Source organism: Sorex fumeus, unplaced genomic scaffold (genome assembly GCF_029834395.1).
Source record: "Sorex fumeus unplaced genomic scaffold, SorFum_2.1 ptg000018l, whole genome shotgun sequence".
Lineage (NCBI taxonomy): Eukaryota > Metazoa > Chordata > Mammalia > Eulipotyphla > Soricidae > Sorex > Sorex fumeus.
The window spans coordinates 8011588-8033099 of record NW_026606075.1 but is presented as its reverse complement, the minus strand read 5'-3'; the positions used below and the strand labels follow the sequence as shown (position 1 = coordinate 8033099).

The window sequence follows — 21512 nt, the reverse complement described above, 5'->3', positions numbered from 1 at the left end:
CATATATTTAAGGAAGGAGAGGGAGTGAAAGGGAAGAAAGAGGAGGAGAGGAAGGGAGACAGAGATCACCAATATTCAGCTGCCAATTATCCAACTACAAACTTGCTACACACACAAATGCTTAAAATCTCCAGACACTAAAGCTCTGGCCTGGGTTATAATTCCGACATGATAGTACTGACACCCTCTTTTTTCCACAGAGGGATACAACTTTTAATCCAACAGTAACTGCACAAAGTTGTGGCCATACATTCACCAAGGTCTAGAGGCTAGGGGAAATTTGGTGAACTAACACCTGAAGTTACTTCTCTACAATTCTGGATGGATTGCTGAGATTGGTCTTTTGGACTGATCTCATTGCAATGTTATTTATCCAAAATATGACTTTTTTTAAATGAAAGAACTGTTTAAGGAAGAAATGAAGTGGTTTTATAGTTCAATTTTCATATTGAGACTTCATTACTTGTGTTTGCTATGAATACCCTGAATATACTGAACCCTTAGAATTTTAAATTCATATTTATCCATATACAAATAAAAGAAGATTTATATCTTTATTCCTATTATCAATTCTTACCTTCCTTAAAATATGGTAGCTAAGAATTTTCCCAGTAATAAGATACTGAATCTTATAACACTGTTTATGTGTAAAGTGCTTTGCTGCAAAGTCTAATATATTTTACAAGTAAAATTATATTGACATAAGCACAAATTATATGGCCATTAACCACAGAGAAAGAGATCTAAATGAATATATATTAATCTTTAACTTTTAGTTATAATAGCTAATTAGTGTAATTTTAATATTTTGTGCAATTATTACGTTAATATGAACACACAGGACCAGGAAACTGGTTTTAAAATAGTTATTTATGAAGGTTTAAAATATAGATAAGGAAACTTTAAATTAGTTTTTTTAAAAAGGCAGAACAGAAAAAAGTATTGATAAAATACATTAGAAAAATGCTGACATGTACTGGGATATATTGCAGTTGAAATAATATACAATCCATCCACCCGTTTTCTGCATAAAAACAAGCATTTTATAAGTTCTTCAATATAATAAAAAGTCAACCAGTAGTCCTCAAAGTATAGAGAAATCTTTTTTGTAATAATCTTCAAATAAAAAAAATTAACTCAAAATGACATAATTGTACTATGTTAAAATTAATTTTTCTATTATTATATAAATATCTGTAATCAAGTTTCTAATCATGCTACAACTCTACAACTCCCAAACACTATGAAATAATTTTGTTCTTTTCATATCAATGCATTTTCATTTTCACTAGGACTAATTACCTTTAAATAAATGATTCGGAGATGTCAAAAGTGACTCTCAGGGAATGTTTCAAGGGGTCCCAGTTTCCTGAATTATAGCCTAGAACATCTGCTTAGCAATCTGGCAAGTAGTATGAAGCCAAAACAGAGCATCTCATATATAGTAGTTGTATCTGACCTCAAGAATCTGACAGCTGGCTATTTGCCTATAACATTTTTACTGTAAAATCTGAAATTTTGTATTCAAGAGAGACTAGTAAAATCAGAGTGCCAATACCAGAAGTATGAGTTTAAAAGGGAAATGAGTTGCTTTAAGAAAGTAGAATTGTTGTCTGCTTAATGTCAAAAGACGTAGAAAATATTGTTAAAAGAACTTTTTATATTACAAAGCACATAATAATTTAGATTTTTCCCTTGAAACTTAGAAAACAAAATCAAATCAATGTGTAAAGTCATATCTATTCTAAAAATGGGAAAAAATAAATTAAAATGTAAAGGCCAGAGAATAGTTGTCTTGTATGCGGCCAATGCTGGCTCAATTCCTGGCTCTGCACATGGTCCCCTGAGTTCTGCCAGAAGTGATTCCTAAGCACAGACCAGGAGTAAGGCCCCCCAGCCAAGCTGGGTGCTGCCCTTAATTAAAAGAAAATAAATAAATAAATAACCCTCACGAAAATGAAAGCCAGAAATGAAGCAAAAGTACCAGAAGCAAGGTAAGATAGATTCAAATAACAAAGAAATGAGTTTATCAACTATAAGTACAAATTGTTTGTTTCAAAATAGCAGACAGCACTAATGAGTCATTTAAAATAAACTTCAACCCAAACATAAAACATACTGGTTGGAGGGGGGTTCCATAAATCATCAAGATCGTGGCACTTCTATGACCAGACAGGAGATAACAAATGGTTCCGCACAATCTAGATTCAAATTGCTCTTGGGATTTTTAAAGTAGTCTTATTCTTTACTAGATCATAGCTGATCACCAATCATTGTGAGGTGCATATTGTTTTATTTTTTAAATGACACGAGTAAAAGTTATTGCAAAAAAATTAAACAGAAATGGAATTATGCATTTATCTTACAAAATCTTAGTGGAAAAGGAAATTACAACTTCCTGCTATCATACTTTTCATATGCTTGATAATGTATAAACAGATGACAAAGATTTTATAAAACCAGTGCTGGATGGTTCCAATGAAGACACCAGAAATAAGTGACAAAATAAGTATTATACCTGGAAGTGGTATTTAAGGAACTAGCATAAGCCTCGATAGTAATGCTATACTTTACTCTAGTCCAGAAATCAGACTTAGAGCCTCTCAATCAGCTCTTATTTCTACCCCCACAACAATATCTAAAGCTGTTAACACAGATCTTCAAATTACACGATAAAAATCAGAAAAATTACTACTTACCACTAGAAGTGATTCTTACCTCAAACAATTCAAGAATGACTTGCGTAAGAATTTTATGAAAATCAAAAAAGAAATTGGGAAGAAGGCATCCGATAAAAGGAAAAGCAAGGGCACGGGTTACATAACAAGAGCACAAATTGAATCAAGGGCTTGCCAGGGTGCTCATAGCGCTACAAGCACTGTGTGGGTAGGCATGAGGACTGCACAGGGCAATCCACACCCAGAACAATTCTCTCTCTCCGAATGCCAACTTGAAGCTGAGAACACATGCCTAAGCCTCAGTGATCCACACATCTGGCCTACTTCCCCTGGTCAAGGAAGAGAAAATACTGTGCCGCCTGGAAATCCAGCTTCTTCAGTGAACAAAATGAATACAGGAAACTAAGTATGTCCCTCACCTGGATCATTCTGGTAATCCATTACCCCAGGGAGCAGCAGCACCCACTGTGGGAAACAGTAGCACGGTAGCACCGTCCTCCCGTTGTTCATCGATTTGCTCCAGCGGGCACCAGGAACGTCTCCATTGTGAGACTTGTTACTGTTTTTGGCATATCCAATACGCCACGGGTAGCTTGCCAGGCTCTGCCATGGGGGGCAGGATACTCTCGGTAGCTTGTTGGGCTCTCCGAGACGGACGGAAGAATTGAACCCAGGTCAGCAGCGTGCAAGGTAAACGCCCTTCCCACTGTGCTGCTACTGCTCCAGCCCCTGGGAAATAGTGTCCTAACTAATTCCGTGGGAAATACATATTACTCGTCGTGGGACGGTGGGGCGGGGGATGCAAGAAGCCAGCGAGAATGGAATGTTCTAGGTCCGCATCATTGTGCTGATAAATAACTCAATGCATATGCTATATGGTTAATTACGTTCAAGAAATCTGAATGAAGTAAAATAAAAAGCAACAATACTACCAAAATAATCAAATGTTATAATAATTTACAACTCATTTGAGACAATTCATCTGATTTTATATAAAAGAACATTTAAAGATTCTGAAGTCAATTTTTTTTTTACTTGAAAAAGTTTCAGGGGGCTGAAGAGACAGCACAGTGAATAAGGTGCTTGCCTTGCACAAGGCCAACCCAATTTCCATCCTGGCACCCCTTATTCCCCTCCCCCTCCCCAGAACTCTCAGAAATGATTCCTGAGTACAGAACCAGGTATAAGCCTTGGGCTCAGCTGAGTGAGACCCATCCCATCTTCCCCAAAACATTTTATGCTTTTAATTTTTCCTAAAAGCCTACTTCTCATGGTACCCAGGGCTTAAGTTTTGGGCACATATACAAGGTATGGCATTGCCTACCCTCCAACCCTGTCATTAAACTACAATGTCTTAAGGGCAGTTCCCAGCCCCTGAGCACTAGTTGGGAGCATCCCTACCAAGTCAAATATATGCTTACGGGGCAAGAGAGACACATAATGGGTGGAAGTCCCAGAGTTTGATCATTGCCTTATTCTTCCCATCACTCCCATCCCTACTGCTTCCAGCATGGCCACGTATAGTCCGTGAGTCCACAAGTACCACTGGGAGGGGCTCTGAGCACTGAATTGTGAGGCTCACACAAACAGGAAAAGCACTGCCAGGAGTGGTTCCCACATTAGGACCCTGCACACTGTTTACGTAGTCAAAAACTGATTCATCTGAGGATTAAAATAAATCTTTAAATAAGCAGATTCGAGTAGTCAAACCTCATCTCTGACAAACACATTAATTTGGTCATAACATACTATACCTGTTCTTTTGATGTGTAAGGGGAATTTTAGAGCTTCAAAATCTCTTTAGGAGTAAAAGAAGCGGCTTTGAGAAATGACTGAGTAAATATGCTTAATTTTTATAAAGCATTTCAGATATTCAGATATGTACTTTTCTTCCTTTGTATTTCTTTTTTAAAATTCGCCAAGGTTTTGCTTCTAAATGCACAGCTGTAAGCGCTTCCTACACAAGCTTCTTTTTGTTGTCTTCTAAAATGGACAGTAGCAAATTGCCTAGGATGGGGAATAATGAAAAAGTAACACTATTTATTAATTTTGTATAAGTTTTCCTCCACTCCTGAGATTCCTTGGAGAGGAACAGCAAGTGAAATTTTACAAACATCCAGTGCCACAGGCAGAAAGTGGGAGAAAGTAAACCAAAGCCTGGTGGGGGGAGAGAAAAAGCCCGGGGCAGCAGATGACCTACTCAAAACCTCTCCCGCAGGCTCTGATGGGATCATTTGTTAATTTCTGGGAAAAAAAGGACAATTACTTTTGATTGTTCTGATAGAAGAATTTCACTTGTTTAAGGTTTTGATCACAACACACGATGTTCAAAGGAGAGTACATTTTCTAACCATTAACAATTCTAAGTAAACAGGCATGAAAAGACCCTTTCTTACCACCAGAAAATGAAGAGTGGTTAAGCTGAACCTTAAAAAGTTTTAAAATGTTCTCACATGTGTGTCTCTGGGTAAATCGTCTGTAAAATATTTTCAAGACCACTTCATTGCAAGAAAAGGAAATTTATTAAAATATGCAGCTCATGGTATGAATAAGTAAGTACTCGCCTCCCAACAGAACTGACAAGCTTTCCAAATGATGGAGTTTTTATTTATATTTTTATTGGATTAGCAATTTGGAATTTCAACATACACAGATATTTCTAACATATGCAGATATGTGTTTATGTACATGGTATAATCAGGACTATATTCCAAAACATACCTATTTTTCATAAGAAGTAAGTAATCCTTGTTAGTGATTTATTACAAAGCAGTTTATGTTTAATCTACACTGTATCAAAATATTTAACTGTGTACACATATAACTTTAATACTGAATTGGTTCCCTTCAATCAAGTTTCCAAAGCTGTATGTAATAATAAGGAACAATTAATATGGGTGAGAGGCCAGAGAGGTGCCTTAATCCAAGTACCGTATCTCCCGTCCTAATAATGATCTATAAGATTAGTTTTAAGATTAGCATAAAGATAAGTTACTAAAGGTTGTAGATTCTTTAGTCATACTACTGAATGTGGGGAAACTGAAAATTATAGCAAAAGTGATGTTCTTTGTAATCAGCAGGAAAGCAACATAGGATTCCTTCCAGTCCTTCCCCTAATTTAAACATTATGTTTCAGAGCTCCATAGAGTATAGATGGGAACACGCTTGTCCTGCACAGGGCTGACACCAGCCGCATCGAGCACTGAAGACAGTCCCTGAGTAGTGGGCAGGAGTGAGTAGTGGGCAGATCTGGGTGTGGCCCAAAGCCCAAAATAAAATAAAGTTACGTGAAAAGTAATTTTCTTTTGGAAACATAAAAATATTTTTGTCATTTTAGTTTTTTATTCAGTTTGTTTGCCTTAATTATTTGCATTATGCACATGAGTAAAATTATCTAGTAATTACCTTTTACTTTTTTTTATTTCTTTTTTCTTTCCATTTTTTTTATTATTAGTGAAACACCATGAGGTACAGTTGTAGACTTAAAATTTTTTGTGCTTGGGTTTCGATTATACAATGATCAAATACCCATCCCTCCACCAGTGCCCATTTTCCACCACCATGGATAATATCCCTCCCACACCCATCCCTCCCATCCCACCCTGACTCTGTGGCAGGGCATTCCCTTTTGTTCTCTCTCTCCTTTTGGGCGTTGTAGTCTGCAAAAGAGGCATTGAGTGGAAAACATGTTCAGTCCATAGTCTACTTTCGACATGCATCTCCCCTCCTGGGAGGATCCTCCAAACACCCTTTATTTGGTGCTCCCTTCTCTATCTGAGCTGCCCTTTCCCCTAGAATGCCTGGTTGGCCTCTAAGCTATGGAGTAATCCTCCTGGTGCTGATCTCAGCTATTCTTGGGTATTAATCTCCTATTTTGTTACTTTATATCCCCCAGATGAATGCAATATTTCTACGTCTATCCCTCTCTGTCTGACTCATTTCGCTTAGCATGATACTTTCCATGTTGTACCACTTGTATGTAAATTTCATGACTTCATCTTTTCTAACAGCTACATAGTACTCCATTGTGTAGATGTACCAAAGTTTCTTTAACCAGTCATCTGTTCTTGGGCATTCAGGTTTCTTCCAGTTTCTGGCTATTGTAAAGAGTGCTGCAATGAACAAACAAGTGCAGATGTCACTTCGACTATACATTTTTGCCTCTCTGGGATATATTCCCAGGAGTGGTATTGCTGGGTCAAATGGGAGCTCAATTTCTAATTTTTTGAGAATCGTCCATACTGTTTTCCAGAAGGGCTGAACCAGTCGACATTCCCACCAACAGTGAAGGAGTGTCCCTTTCTCGCCACATCCGCACCAACATCGGTTGCTTTTGTTCTTTTGAATGTGGGCCAGTCTCTGAGGTGTGAGATGGTATCTCATTGTGGTTTTGATCTGCATCTCCCTGATGATTAATGATGTAGAGCATTTTCTCATGTGCTTTTTTGCCATTTGGATTTCATTTTTGAGAAAAATTTTCTGTTCATTTCATTGCCCCATTTTTTGATGGGGTTGGATGTTTTCTTCTTGTGGAGTTCAACCAGTACTTTGTATATCCTTGATATCAACCCCTTGTCAGATGTGTATTCGGTGAATATCCTTTCCTATTCTGTAGACTGTCTTTGTATTTTGGTCACTGTTTCTTTTGAGATGCAGAAGCTTCTTAGTTTAAGATAGTCCCATTTATCTATCTCTGTTTTCACTTGCTTGGCCAGAGGCGTGGCATCTTTGAAGATACCATTAGCTTCAATGTCATGGAGGGTTTTGCCAACTTTGTCTTCAATGTACCTTATGGTTTCTGGTCTGATGTTGAGGTCTTTAATCCATTTTGATCTTACTTTTGTACATGGTGTTAGGCAGAGTTCTGAGCCCATTTTTTTGCATGTAGCCGTCCAATGATGCCAGCACAATTTGTTAAATAGGCTTTCCTTACTCCACTTCACATTTCTTGCACCTTTATCAAAGATTAGATGATCATATGATTGAGGGGAGATGTCAGTGTATTCAACCCTGTTCCATTGGTCTGCAGTTCTGCCTTTATTCCAGTACCATGCTGTTACAATTATTACTGCTTTGTAGTACAGTTTGAAGTTAGGGAGGTTGATTCCTCCCATTTTCTTTTTCCCAAGAATTGCTTTAGCGATTCGTGGGGGCTTATTGTTCCATATAAATTTCAGGAGTGTTTGCTCCATTTCTTTGAAGAATGTCATGGGTATCCTTATAGGGATTGCATTGAATTCATACAATGTTTTCAGTAGTATTGCCATTTTGACAATGTTAAGTCTCCCGACCCATGAGCAGGGGATATCTTTCCATTTCCTTGTGTTCTCTTTTATTTCCTGAGTAGCATTTTGTAGTTTTCTTTGTACAGGTCCTTTACTTCCTAAGTTAAGCTGATTCCTGGGTACTTGATTTTCTGGGGCACAATTGTGAACGGGATTGTTTTTTTCATGTTGCTTTCTTCTCTCTCACTGTTTGCATATAGGAAAGCCATGGACTTTTGGGTATTGATTTTATAGCCTGCAACTTTACTATACAAGTCTATTGTTTCTAGGAGTTTTTTGGTGGAGGTTATTGGGTTCTCTAAGTATAGTATCATATCATCTGCGAATAGTGAGAGCTTGATTTCTTCCTTTCCTACCTGAATGCCCTCAATATCTTTTTCTTGCCTAATCGCTATTGCAAGTACTTCCAGCACTATATTGAACAGCAGTGGAGAGAGTGAGCATCCTTGTCTCGTCCCTGATCTTAGAGGGATCATAATCACTATTAGAAAAATAAAAGGTCCTTCCTACAAATATTGGACTTTTCTGGTGAGGTGATTTTATTTTGTAATTTTTGATTTATAAGATAAATTTAAATAACTTATTTGTGGGCTGGAGCGATAGCACAGAGGTAGGGTGTTTGCCTTGCACGCAGCCAACATGGCCGACTTGAGCTCGATTCCTCTGCCCCTCTCGAAGAGCCCGGCAAGCTACCGAGAGTATCTCACCCACATGGCAGAGCCTGGCAAGCTACCCGTGACGTATTCGATATGCCAAACACAGTAACAACAAAGTCTCACAATGGAGACGTTACTGGGCCCACTCGAAAGTTTTGTTTGAAAATAGAGTATGTATATTAACTATAATTTTAAATGTAGGCAAGAACAAAAAGATAGCAGTATGCTATTTTAGCCATTTCTACATGGCATTCTGAACCTAAGGTGGTTTAAATCCCAGTGATTTAATAAAACTAAATGTAAATGACCCTAAAATTACATCCATCTTTATAAAAATTACAGAATGCATACTTAATAGAATACTACTTATATTCTAATTTTTTAAAATCAATATTAGCTGGGTCCTTCACAGGCTTCTGACTTCATGAGACATACTCACCCTCTACCTTCACTTTATAAGCACTGTACCATCTTCTTTTCAATAGAGATTATAATCACAAAGCAATGACACATATTCTAAGATGACTGACATCTGAATGAAGAAGGAGACTACTGATTATATTTACATTTGAAGTCAACTAACAATAATTTAAAACACAATGCTGTGTGATTCTAAATATTTAAATTATTCCAAAGCACTTCATCTAATTTTTATATCTCATTATAAATTTTAAATAGTTTTTAAAATAATTTTTATTTTATATTTAGGTAAACAAGACTGTATATTATTTTGTTGTTTTTGGTTCTGGGGTCACTCTCGCAGTACTGAGGGCTACTCCCATCTGTGCTGGGGGGTCAGTCCCCACCAGCACTCAGCGGAATAGAACCCAGGCCTCTGCTAGGCAAAGCATAGACTTGACTTGTATAGCTTTTCCCCAGACCAGGACTATATGCTCTATGAAAAACTACATTGTATTATGGTCTATTTTCATCAAATTACTCTTAAATCCACTCAATTTAAAGAAATTGTACTTTATACTTTGAATAAATAATTAATAGATGTCTTTCATGCTAAATTTATAACATATTTAGGCATTAAGTTAATAAAGTATCATTTATTGAAATGGGCAATTTATCTAGAACTTAACACATTAAAAGCATTTTTTATTTATATCATTAAAAAGTTTGAGTAAAATCATCAGAAACATGAAATGCTACAAAACATCAGAAGCATGAAATGCTAAAAAACAACTCCCGAAGAGACTAACAAGTGTTTATCCTTAAGTGAGCTTGTGTATATTATTTAAAGTATTTTATTTCAATGATTGTGTAAATATATTTTATCTAAATCTACACCTTCATGAACAAATGACATACTTGTATAGTTCTTTCAAATGAATGTTTCCTAGTACCAAAAATACTTCGTTTCATTCTCAAAATAAAGAAGTTAGGGGGATAAAGTGATGAATTCTGGAAATAATTTGTTTTTAACTATGAAAGATAGGGCAGAATGACAGTACAGCAGATAGGGCTTGTCTAGGATATGCTTGTGCTTCATGTGGCCCACATGGATTTGGTCCCATCATGTAGAACCAGGAGTAATCCCTGAGCACTACCAGGTGTGGCTCCAAAACAAAGGAAGTAAATAAAATAAAATTATAAAAGATAAGGTGAAAAAGGTTGCAAATTAAAAGAAAACAAAATTACAGTGAGATGTGCATAGCTGATTTGTTTATAACCTTATAACCTTTTGTTGTTAAATTAAGGCTACTCAATAATGACCCACTAATTATTCCATTGTATTAATAGTTTTTCTCTAGGGAAGTTAGTTTGGAAGCTAAACACAAAGCAAGTCGTGGCTTTTTCAATCTCTGCACATATCAAGAGAATTAATTATGACTGCAGAAGTTACCTTCTACCCAGAGAATCTCATCCCGCATAATCTTACACATGCTCTCACTCCAAAATTCAGCTTTGATTCAACACATCAAACTATTTCAGCTGACATTAAAGGATGGACCACAGAAAAGGGACCTGCAGGTGAGATGAAATAAGGCCAGAGAAATAGTCGAGTAGGTGAGGGCTGGGATTGTATGTGGCTGATCAGGTTTGATCCAAAACAGATAAATAAAAATAGATAAATAAAAGCAGGAAAGGGGGATCTACATTGGATACAGCAGCACTCAAGAGTAAAGCAGATTTGAAAAAGAACATCAGAGTGACCCAGAAGAAAACATGACAGAAATTAACCAAGACTTGAATATCTGCCTTCTGTGCACTCAGATTTACCTCAACCGCCACTGAAAGTCTGATCAGATTCAAAATTCAAGGCATTTGTCATACTTTCAAAAACTCTGCCCCTATTCTAAGTCTCTTAGCATTCATGTCCAATTGTTAGGTAAGCAAGAGGGGAAAAAAGTCCTCAAACTGTGTATATAGTTGAGAAATAAACCAAAGTGTAGCAAAATTATAAACAATATTTCACTGCAAAACAAAATGCTTATTTAAAAATTGCGTGATTTTTTTCTCTTTCGTTTCTGGAAAAAGCCTAAGGTTTACATTAAAATTTATTTGAAATCAACTATAAACATAGTTTTAAAAAATAGGTATTAGGGGCCAGGGATATAGTGCGAGGCACGTGCAAGATGCAGGTTCAATTCCCAGCACCACATGTCGACCCACCAGCCACCATCCAACTTCATCAGGTGTGATATGGTCTCTGGCACAAGGTCCCAGCAGCACCACATTGCTGGACACAGCATTCAACCACCTAGGAGGGTTGTCAGAGAATCAATGGATGTAGCTCCTTGCTGCCCTGATCACAGGTTGGGGCAATCCAAACACCACCACCAAGAAATAGGTACTAGGTGTAAGAAGATTTGTAATACATTTTGTGGGATGATGCCAGAATATGCCCTATGCTATTACTGTTCTGTACTTGGCTATCAAAGAAACCTTGAATGTAAAGTTTTTAATTACTTTCTCTCTAAAGAACAATCTGGACACAAAGAGCTATCACACAATGCTTTGTTCACATCTCAGAATAATGGCCAAATTCCAGAACAGTAATAAGATTTTCAAGACTGAGAGTAACCCCCCACCCCCACCCCCAATTCAGTCCTGACAGGGCCAGAGGTAATGGGATACCTGCTATGATGTGAGGAACAGACCTGTCCATTGTCAGGGGTTGAAAGCATAAGGGAATAAGCTGTGTTTAACAACCTCTCTCCTTTCATTTTAGAAGAACTGTCACTTTATTGTTTGGGTTTGTCTGTTTGTTTTTCTTTATTTTGTTGCATGCTGGTTTCATATGTCTTGTCTCTTCAGTAATATCGTAGTCTATAATCTTTCCTGGAATTCTCAACTTGAACAACTATATTTAGTTGATAGTGTCATAGTTTCTTTGCTTAATTAATAGTATATCTCAAGGTATACTTTTCAAATTTAGAATTTCAGCTCTTGGTTTCAATATATAGCTCAGTAATCCACATTTCAAATAAGAAAAAAGGCAGCTGCATTCAGCTTAGAGAGGTTTGAAATACAAATATCAGAGGTCTAAATTCAGTTACTAGGGGCTGGAGCAATAGCACAGCGGGTAGGGCGTTTGCCTCACATGCGGCCAACCCAGGTTCGATTCCCAGCATCCCATATGGTCCCCTGAGCACCGCCAGGAGTAACTCCTGAGTGCAGAGCCAGGAGTAGCCCCTGTGCATTGCTGGGTGTGACCCAAAAATCAAAAAATAAATGAATAAATAAATAAATTCAGTTACTAAGGACAAAAATCAATAATTACTTAAAGGAGCTATCTACTTTTTACACTCAAACATTTAAATTCCTAGAAATAATTAAATTAGTAACTAAAATATTACCATCTATTTCATGCATATTTTATTTAAAATTTTTAATTTGAAATTTATCTTTTTAAATTACAAAAGAAACACCTGCATCAGGTAAGAAAAGAATCAAATATAAAAACTAAAAATGAAAGGTTTTAAAAAAAAACCTTTATGATTTCGTGCATAAAGTTCCAAGAATATTAATGTACATTCATGTATGTGTGCATGTGAGTATATGGGTATGCATGCATATATAAAGTACCATTTATTTATTTATCTTAGGTTCTTCACCACTGTACTTTTATTACTTTTAGTCCATCTCTTTACTTCTCTGAAACTTCCCCCCAATAAAACTGTACTTTTAAACAAACATTTTTCATGTGTTTTCACGTGTTAAGTCTAAAGATGTATGAATGAACATAAACACAGATGTATATATATGATATATATATACCTTGTTTCTTAATAACTGCATAGCTTCTCAAACATGAACATATACTCGTTTAATAAAACAGCTCACTGCTGGTGGATATTTAAGTGAAGGTAGGCTTTGTTGCCTTTAAAACTGTGGTGATTAGCATTCTTACATGTATACTTTATACACCATTCAAGTGAAATAGAAAAGAAATATTTTAGATGCTAATCGGAGATGATATTTTTGAGTCAGTAAATGGAAGCAGCTACTTACGGTCAGCTGTGATATGAAACCAAACAGACCATGGACAATATAGTGGCTCCCAAGCTCTACAAACTATGAACACCTCTTCTTAATTTCGTTAATTGCAATTTCAGAAAAAAGTTCAGGAAATAAAGAGAGCAGAAAAAATCTGATTTGAAAGCATGGATGAGACAGATTCTTTCTCCCTGTTAGCATTCTTCAACCTGCCTTCAAAACTATCAATTTTCCTGTCACCTATCCTGACCCTCAGCCCCAAGACACAGGCTGATCCTCCAAGAACTTCAGAGAAACCCTATCACCCAGAGAGGGTCCTACAGGTCTCTGAAGGATTTGGATGGTTCTTCAGAGAAACCCTATGCAAAGATTAAGGCTCAAATTATGCAACTGCATCATCCACATAAAAGAGATACTTCTTTTTAAAATGTTCATCATGTAGAAAGTCATCATGATATTCATTTTTATAAAGGAATAAAGTAAACGAACGAAAATCTTCAAAGTACGCTACATAATGACTATTAAATATACTAATGTACATAGAACATAGTTGCATAGTTGCTTCTTTTCAAGGAACTTGAGTTGCTATGACTGAGAAAACCAGAAAAAAGTCAAGGCAATGAAGTATTATTATCTCCTCAATGCTATTCCTACTTATAAGAACAAAATGACTGACTATTTTAATGTTACTGGCAAACTTCCTCCCTCCTGTTTGCGATATCAACAGACAGATTGTTCTGAGATGTTAAGCATGGCTTCCCACATACTCTTTCACCTCAAAAAATCTCACACAAAAATAGAATATTTAAGAATGGGAAAGGCTTAGTTAATCTAGTGACGGAGACATTTTAATTACATAAAATATTTCACTCTGAGCACTCATATGTACAAATAGCTGTTATTCAATTACATTCACTGAACTGTGGTCACAACTTACATGTAATGTAAACTTTCAGTGGCATCACTCAGATCTGTTCTAACCACAAACCCACATGCAGAAAGTTCATTTTCTTACTCATAATCTCAAATTTGAAAGTTTAAATAATGCATTATTTTACATGAGCTTCTTTCTTTATAAATTTTATTTTTGGGTATTTCAAATGGACTATTAAGGTTAGCAGCTGGCCAATGAAAAATAATGCCTTTAAGTTCTTTAGATATTCAGGAAGAGTGAAAAAAGTAAACCAGCTACAAATGTCTACTTGCAGTGTTTCACACAGTCAACGAATAAAAATAATCTTAAAGAGCTGGTCTGATATTACCCTGTCAGGGTCAAGAGAACAGGGAACATATTTTATTGTAGTGGGGCAGGGGATATGGATACAGGGACACAACAAGCAGTGCTCAGGGCATACTCCTGGGACTATGCTCAGGGATTTCTTCTGATTGTGCTCAGGGGGCAGGGCCAGCTATGGACAAGTCAAGCATCTTAACCTCTCCAGCCCCAGAAACATATCAGCCTCTGGAATCATCAGTGTGACACTCTCAATTTTAATTACAAAGCACAGTAGCACTGTCCTCCTGTTGGTCATCGATTTGCTCGAGCGGGGACCAGCAACATCTCCATTGTGAGATTTGTTACTGTTTTTGACATTTCGAATACGTCACGGGGAGCTTGCCAGACTGTGCCGTGCAAGCAGGATACTCTCAAGCTTGCCGGGCTCTCCAAGAGGGGAGGAGGAATGGAACCCGGGTTAGCCTCATGCAAGGCAAATGCCCTACCGGCTGTGCTATCGCTCCAGCCAAAAAAAAAAAAAAAAAAACCCTGTAAAATATGGCATAAAGCATACACACACATACAAATATATTCCTGAATTTTATACAAGATGCCACTTATTTTTTTCTGAAGATAATCTCTCTACTCATATATGGAAGAAAACTGTACCTTGTTACTATTTCATTATTCATCATAGCACTTAAGATGCTGGGACTGGAGCAATACTATCACAGGAGGTAAGGAGCTTGCCTTGAATGTGGTCACATGCTTGATCCAAATGGCTCAACACATGCTTGATCCCCAAGTCTCTCTATGATTCTGGGAGCCCTGCGAAGAGTGATCCCTGAGCACAGAGCCAGGAGTAATTCCTGATCACTTCTGGGTGTCATCCCAAACAAAACAAAACAAAACAAGACAAAAGTATTGAATTTCCTTTAATATGTTACATCACTAGATTAGCTAGACAAAGGTATATATATAATAACAGTCATGTTTTTTTTTCTAAAATATTTTCAAGGACATTAGTCTTTGACATTTAAGTCAGCAGTGGGGAACCTTTTTGCTGTCAAGAGCCATTTGGATATTTGTATCATGCATGGGCTGTGCAATAGTGACAGATGGCCACAGGCAGTCAATGAGATGCATATCTGTCTGTCCCATCATGTACAAGGGCCAAACCAAATGATTCCACGGGCTTCTCACAGCCCATGCCAAACATTCCTCACATCTCCCTGTTTTGTTTCTGGGTCACACCCAACAGTGCTCAGGACTTAGTCCTGCTGTGCAGACCATAAGGGGTGCTGGGGACTGAATTTGGGTTGGCTGCATGCAAGGCAAGTGCCCTATCAGCTGTATTATCCCTACCTATCCCCTGCTTTTAGGGATATTTCATTTAATAAAAAGCAAAATTATTTCATTTTAATATGTCTGGGGAGAGTGGGCTATGCTCTGCAGTCTTTTGGACTTACTTCTGGTTCGGTGCTCAGAGATAACGTTTGGAAGTATTTTGGGGACAAAATGCAGTGCTAGATATTGAACTGGGGTCAGTTGCATGCAAGTACTATATAACCATGTATTGAATAACCCCTCTCTGGTCCCAGTAAAAAATATCTGAAAAATATTTAAAGGGTCTGGGAGTGTATAGAGCAAATTCCTACATGCCTGAGGAATTTCATTTCAGAGCCAACTAATTTTTTGCTCACTCAAGGTACCATTTTGTTCCTTGTTGAAAGTGTAAAATAATGTATGTCTTTAATTACAAACAAATAATAATGAGAAAGTCACGATTATGGTAAGATTAAGAATATACCTTTGAAAGAACATGATAAAATAGTTTATAATATAGCGATAAAACACAACATAAGATAAGATATAAAAGTTGAACTTACATCCATAGCTCTCTTAATAAAAGGTATCTGTGTACCACTGTCCAGGTCTTCATTTATAATGAGTCTTCTAGCCCACTGACCTGCCCTGACAACGCCACTACCATGAATCAGAACCATCAGTTTCTCTGGGTTCGTCAAAGCATCATCACTCATAAAGATGAAGCTCTTTGGTTCACTTTCAGTGGCATCCACCTATATTAAAAAAAAAAAGAAAATAGTAATAGTAAATGGTATAATAAGGTATAGACACATGTGAAACAACTAATGGTTAGTTTAAGTGAGAGAATGGCTATTAAGAAATAAAAAAGGTAAAGGCCCTCCCGTTGATCGTCGATTTGCTCGAGCGGGCCCAGTAACGTCTCCATTGGAGACTTTGTTGTTACTGTGTCTGGCATATCCAATACTCTCGGTAGCTTGCCGGGCTCTCCGAGAGGGGCAGAGGAATCGAACTCGCGTCGGCCATTTGGCCGCGTGTAAGGCGAACGCCCTACCGCTGTGCTATCGCTCCAGCCCTATTAAGAAATAGAGTAGCTTAAAATTATTCATAAAGATGCTAACATGTACATGGTAACTGAGCAAAGAAGACTAGTAATTCAAATGTAAAAGTGACAATAAGCTTTTTCCCCTACACTAAAGCCTAATTAACATTTTATTACTACAGATAAGAATAACTAATTTAGTCCTAAGTCCCAGAGACTACGCTAAATTAAAATAAAAATCTCAATCACCATTCCACATTGGTACATTCATTTGTAAATAATTGAGGGATACAGATTAAATAATTTTCCCAATATCAGCTATTAAGTCAATAATTTAGATAAGAAGCAAACTCCACCTGTAATACAGAAAATAGAATAATACAATTGTAAAGGATAACTAATGAAAATGATATTAGGAATACTACTAAATTTTTTTAAATGAGAAAACCGTTTGAAAATTTATATGGAGGGCTGGAGCAATAGCACAGTGGGTAGGGCATTTGCCTTGCACACGGCAGACCCAAGTTCAATCCCCAGCATCCCATATGGTCCCCTGAGCACCGCCAGGAGTAATTTCTGAGTTCATGAGCCAGGAGTAACCCCTGTACATCGCCAGGTATGACCCAAAAAGGAAAAAAAAAAACTGTATGAAATGCATGGCTACCTGAGCTACCTCACCTCTCCACCACCAAAGTATCTAAGTTCCCACTCCCCTCACTATCTCACCTCACCAGCTCACTCACGCACACCTGTGTACACAAGGTCACGAAAAACACATTACCGTAAATGCAGTATTTTTTTTAAAATTTACACTTCTGTATGAATAGAATTTAAAATTTCATTCAGTGTGTGAACACGGGATTCTACCATGATTATTTTAGGAAGCAACATTTATTCATGAACTCCAATAACTACAATTTACCTATTAGCTATTTAGCAGAATAAAAATTCCATTTTAATTAATTTTTATTGTATATACATATATATTTTATTTGTTTTATTGTTTGTTTTGAGGCCAACTCGGCTGTATTCAGGGCTTACTCCTGGCTTTGCACTCAGGGCTCATTCCTGATGGGCTTGGGAACTATATGCATGCTAGGTCAGCCGAATGGCCTACCCACTATACTATCACTCGGGCCCTGTATTTACACTAGTTTTGAATGAAAAAAAAATGTACAAATTATATTTGAAAAAAAAAACTTTTAGAAAGGGATAACTTCACAGTCTTTCATTATATAGGCCATGGCATAGAGCATACACTGGAGTTCCACATTGGCAGTGACCTGGGAAAGGAAAGCTTTCAGTTGTTGAATCAAAGCTAATGTCTTGATGACTGGTAATTTACATATCGTCTAGTAATACAGAAAATTTGAAACAAACATACGCACATTACACATACATGTATATGATGCACAGTTACACAAAAATAAGAAATATCCCTTCGTGAAATCTGAATGACAGTTGAGCAGGGTAAAGGACTTTAGATTGAAGGTTTTCTTCATTCAGTATTTTAAACATATCTTTCCATTCCTTTTTTTGGGGGGGGGGGGGGGGAAGGGCACTCCCAACAGTGCTCAGAACTAACTTGCAGCTATCACTTGTGATAGGGATCAGGGGACCATGTGGGTTGCCAGGAATCAAACCCAGGAAGGCTGCATACAAGGCACATGTCCTCTCCAGCCCACGGTACTCTCCAGCCCATCCATTCCCTTCTTGCCTGCAGGGTTTCATGTGAGGAAGCGCTAGTGAATTCTATGCTGTGCCCTTTGTATTTGAGGTTTTGCTTCTCTCTTGTGACTTTAAGTAATTTGTTTCTCTCTTTGGTTCTTACCATTTTGAAGACAATGTGCCTTGGTGATGGTGTTTATTTATTTAAATCTTTTTACACCTTGTGGATTACCTGGATCTGACTTGCCTTCTCTCCAGTCAAACAAGGAATGAAGACATTTGTTGCACTGAATCCTACTCAGAGGAATACTGAATGGCCTCCTGGAGAATGCTACGACCCCAAACCAGAGATACCTCAAAGGTCAAAAGCACGCACTCTGAATGGAGAAGGCCAGAATTCAGTCTTCTGCATAGCAGGGGCCCTCAAAGCACCACTGGGGCAGACCCCAGATAGTGGGAGCTAAGCACCACTAGGAGTGATCCAAATGCAGCAAAAATAAATTCTCAGAAGTCTTCTCATCTCAGAAGTCTATATACCAAAGGCTGTTTCAACTTCACCCTGCTGTTTTCTGGTATAGGGAAAGCAACAGAGTTTTCTCAAATGATGGCTGCCATTTGGGTGTCTAGTGATGATGAATGTGGACACAACCCATCTCACCATCAGGATGACATCAGTACCCCATGATAAATATTTCTGTCTCATATAAACTAAAAAAAAAATATTGTCAATATACACAAATAGGTATACATGAGTGAATGTGACAGATGGGTATATGCATGCATATAAACAAACTGTTAAATCTGATGTTGGAATACATAAGACCATGCATAAAAAATTTAAATATACTAAGCCTATTAAAAGAGTGAAAAAGTAAAAAGGTAGTAACAACCATATTAATCTTTGGGTCCCAGACCTTACTGAATCACTTATTTATACAAGGTTATTTGGTACATTCTAGTCTGAGTAAAAATACTTACAGTTAGTGGCAATTTTAATTCTACCTTGGTACCTTTATTCTTAAATGAATGCATTGAATATTGCTTTTATTATAATAGTTGAATTTTTTTTATTCATAGTTGTTTTTCATCAGCACTGTAACACTGTAGCACTGTCCTCCTGTTGTTCATCAATTTGCTCCAGCAGGCCCAGTGATGTCTCCATTGTGAGACCTGTTGTTACTATTTTAGGCATATCAAATACCTCACAGGTAGCTTGCCAGGCTTTCCGGGCTCTCCAAGAGGGGCAGAGGAACCAAATCCTGCTCAGCTGAGCTGGCCGCATGCAAGGCAAACACCCTACAGCTGTGCTAAAGTGGCAAGGTACTTGCCTTGAACGCAGCCGACCAGGGATGACCCCATTCAAGTCCTCCTCACCTCTCAGAGAGCCCAGCAAGCTAACGAAAGTACGGCGCCCACACGGCAAAGCCTGGCTTTTCATCAGATCGAACATTATTCATTCTTCATAAATTGTTAAGTTTGGGCTGGAGCGATAGCACAGCGGGGAGGGCATTTGCCTTGCATGCAGCCAACCCCGGTTCAATTCCCAGCATTCCCTATGGTCCCCCCAGCACCGCCAGGAGTATTTCCTGAGTGCAGAACTAGGAGTAACCCCTGTGCATTGCCGGGTGTGACCCAAAAAGCAATAAATAAATAAATAAATAAATAGATGTGAGGGCGATCTGGCTGTGACATCTGTCACCCCATTGATCACCAGGGTTGATTCGGCTGATCTGGCTGGCTAGGCGGGTGTCCCCTTTCTCCCTCACCACTCCATGTGCGTCCCTCCCACAGCTGCGCGCTTGGTCAAAGAGGACGGCCTTCCCTGAATAGAGACAGACCGGTCTTTGGTTGAGGGTATACGAGTAGCTGCACTCCCCTGCTAGAACCTCCAAACAAGCTCTCAAGTAAATAAATAAATAAATAAATAAATAAATAAGTTCTTAAGTTTGCAGCCTTAGTTAAATCCTCTAAAAGGATCTTTTTTTGCAATCATGAGAACATAAAATTATTCTATCAGAAATGAATGATGTGGACAGACACTGCACATTACTACAGGGAGACTCGTTTTGTCTTGAGTTATATATACAGAGATGGGTTTGCACTGAAAGTTCAAAAGCAGTAAGATATAATTTTCTTTTTTTATATTGTTTTTATGATTTTTAAACGTATTACTTCCATACTTTATACTGGCATCAAAAATAAACTACAGGGGCCAGGGGATAATACAGTGGGTAGGGTATTTTCTTTACACATGTCCAACCTGAGTTCAATCCCCAGCATCCCATATGGTCCCCAAAGCACCGCCGGGAGTAATTCCTGAGAACAGAGCCAGGAGTAATCCCTGAGCATCGCTGGGTAGAACCCAAAAAGCAAAAATAATAAATAAATAAATAAATAAATTACAATATACACAAAAGTAATTAAACACTCTGCCCCAAATATCCACCCATGATGTATTGGATATAAAAATAAAAGTATTCGAGGAAGAGAAAAAATGTTTTTTAGGTTTGGTACTTCTAAAAGAGTTAGTTTGCTGCAGTATGAATGCTTAACCATATTTGTAAGCAGCACAAAGGACAATCACTTTAGCAAGAAAAACAGTAAATAACAGTAAAAAGGACTTAAAGATCAGTATCTCTGTGGAGAAGGCATTCCTAATGGCCCACCTCTGAAAATTACCTAATTCCCTTTTCTCCTTTTTGTAATGACATAGCACATCTCAGGATCTAATTAATATACTGCATGCTCTACTTTATTTGTTTGCATTTCTTTGTAGTTACAGAAAAAAATACTTTACAGCTGTCAAAAATATACAATGAGAATTGAGGGAGATAAATTACTCTTTTTCTGTTTTTATTTCTTATCGATAAAACTAGAAACTCTTTACCAATCATAAAGGGACATGACACATAGGTCTCATGATATGAAGTTCTCATGTTTAGTAGGTTTTATAACCTAAATTTTAATAATAATATTATAACCCCTATAAAACAAAGTACTCCTAATATCCATCTCAGTGTTTCTAGAAAGAAAATTAATAAAACTTAATCATAGAGAATAACGTTTCTTAGGCACTTTCCGCTATGGCACCGATGCCTTTGTTTTCTTCCTCTGGGCTTGTCACTCATACTATAGTGGCATCCTAATCTTGTTCCATGGTTCAAGAAAATAATTTGTAATTTTTTCACCTGC

At 37.5% G+C, this 21512-nt stretch overlaps 1 protein-coding gene across 6 annotated transcripts in view; it reads right to left on the bottom strand.

The window, feature by feature from the left end:
* ARB2A (ARB2 cotranscriptional regulator A) overlaps positions 1-21512 on the bottom strand; it is a 474471-nt gene that overhangs the window by 320481 nt on the left and 132478 nt on the right. For all 6 annotated transcript variants that reach the window (XM_056112439.1, XM_056112440.1, XM_056112435.1 and 3 more), the window contains one exon: positions 16174-16365. In XM_056112439.1, the coding sequence (XP_055968414.1) occupies positions 16174-16365 (192 nt within the window). The remainder of the gene's footprint in view (positions 1-16173; positions 16366-21512) is intronic.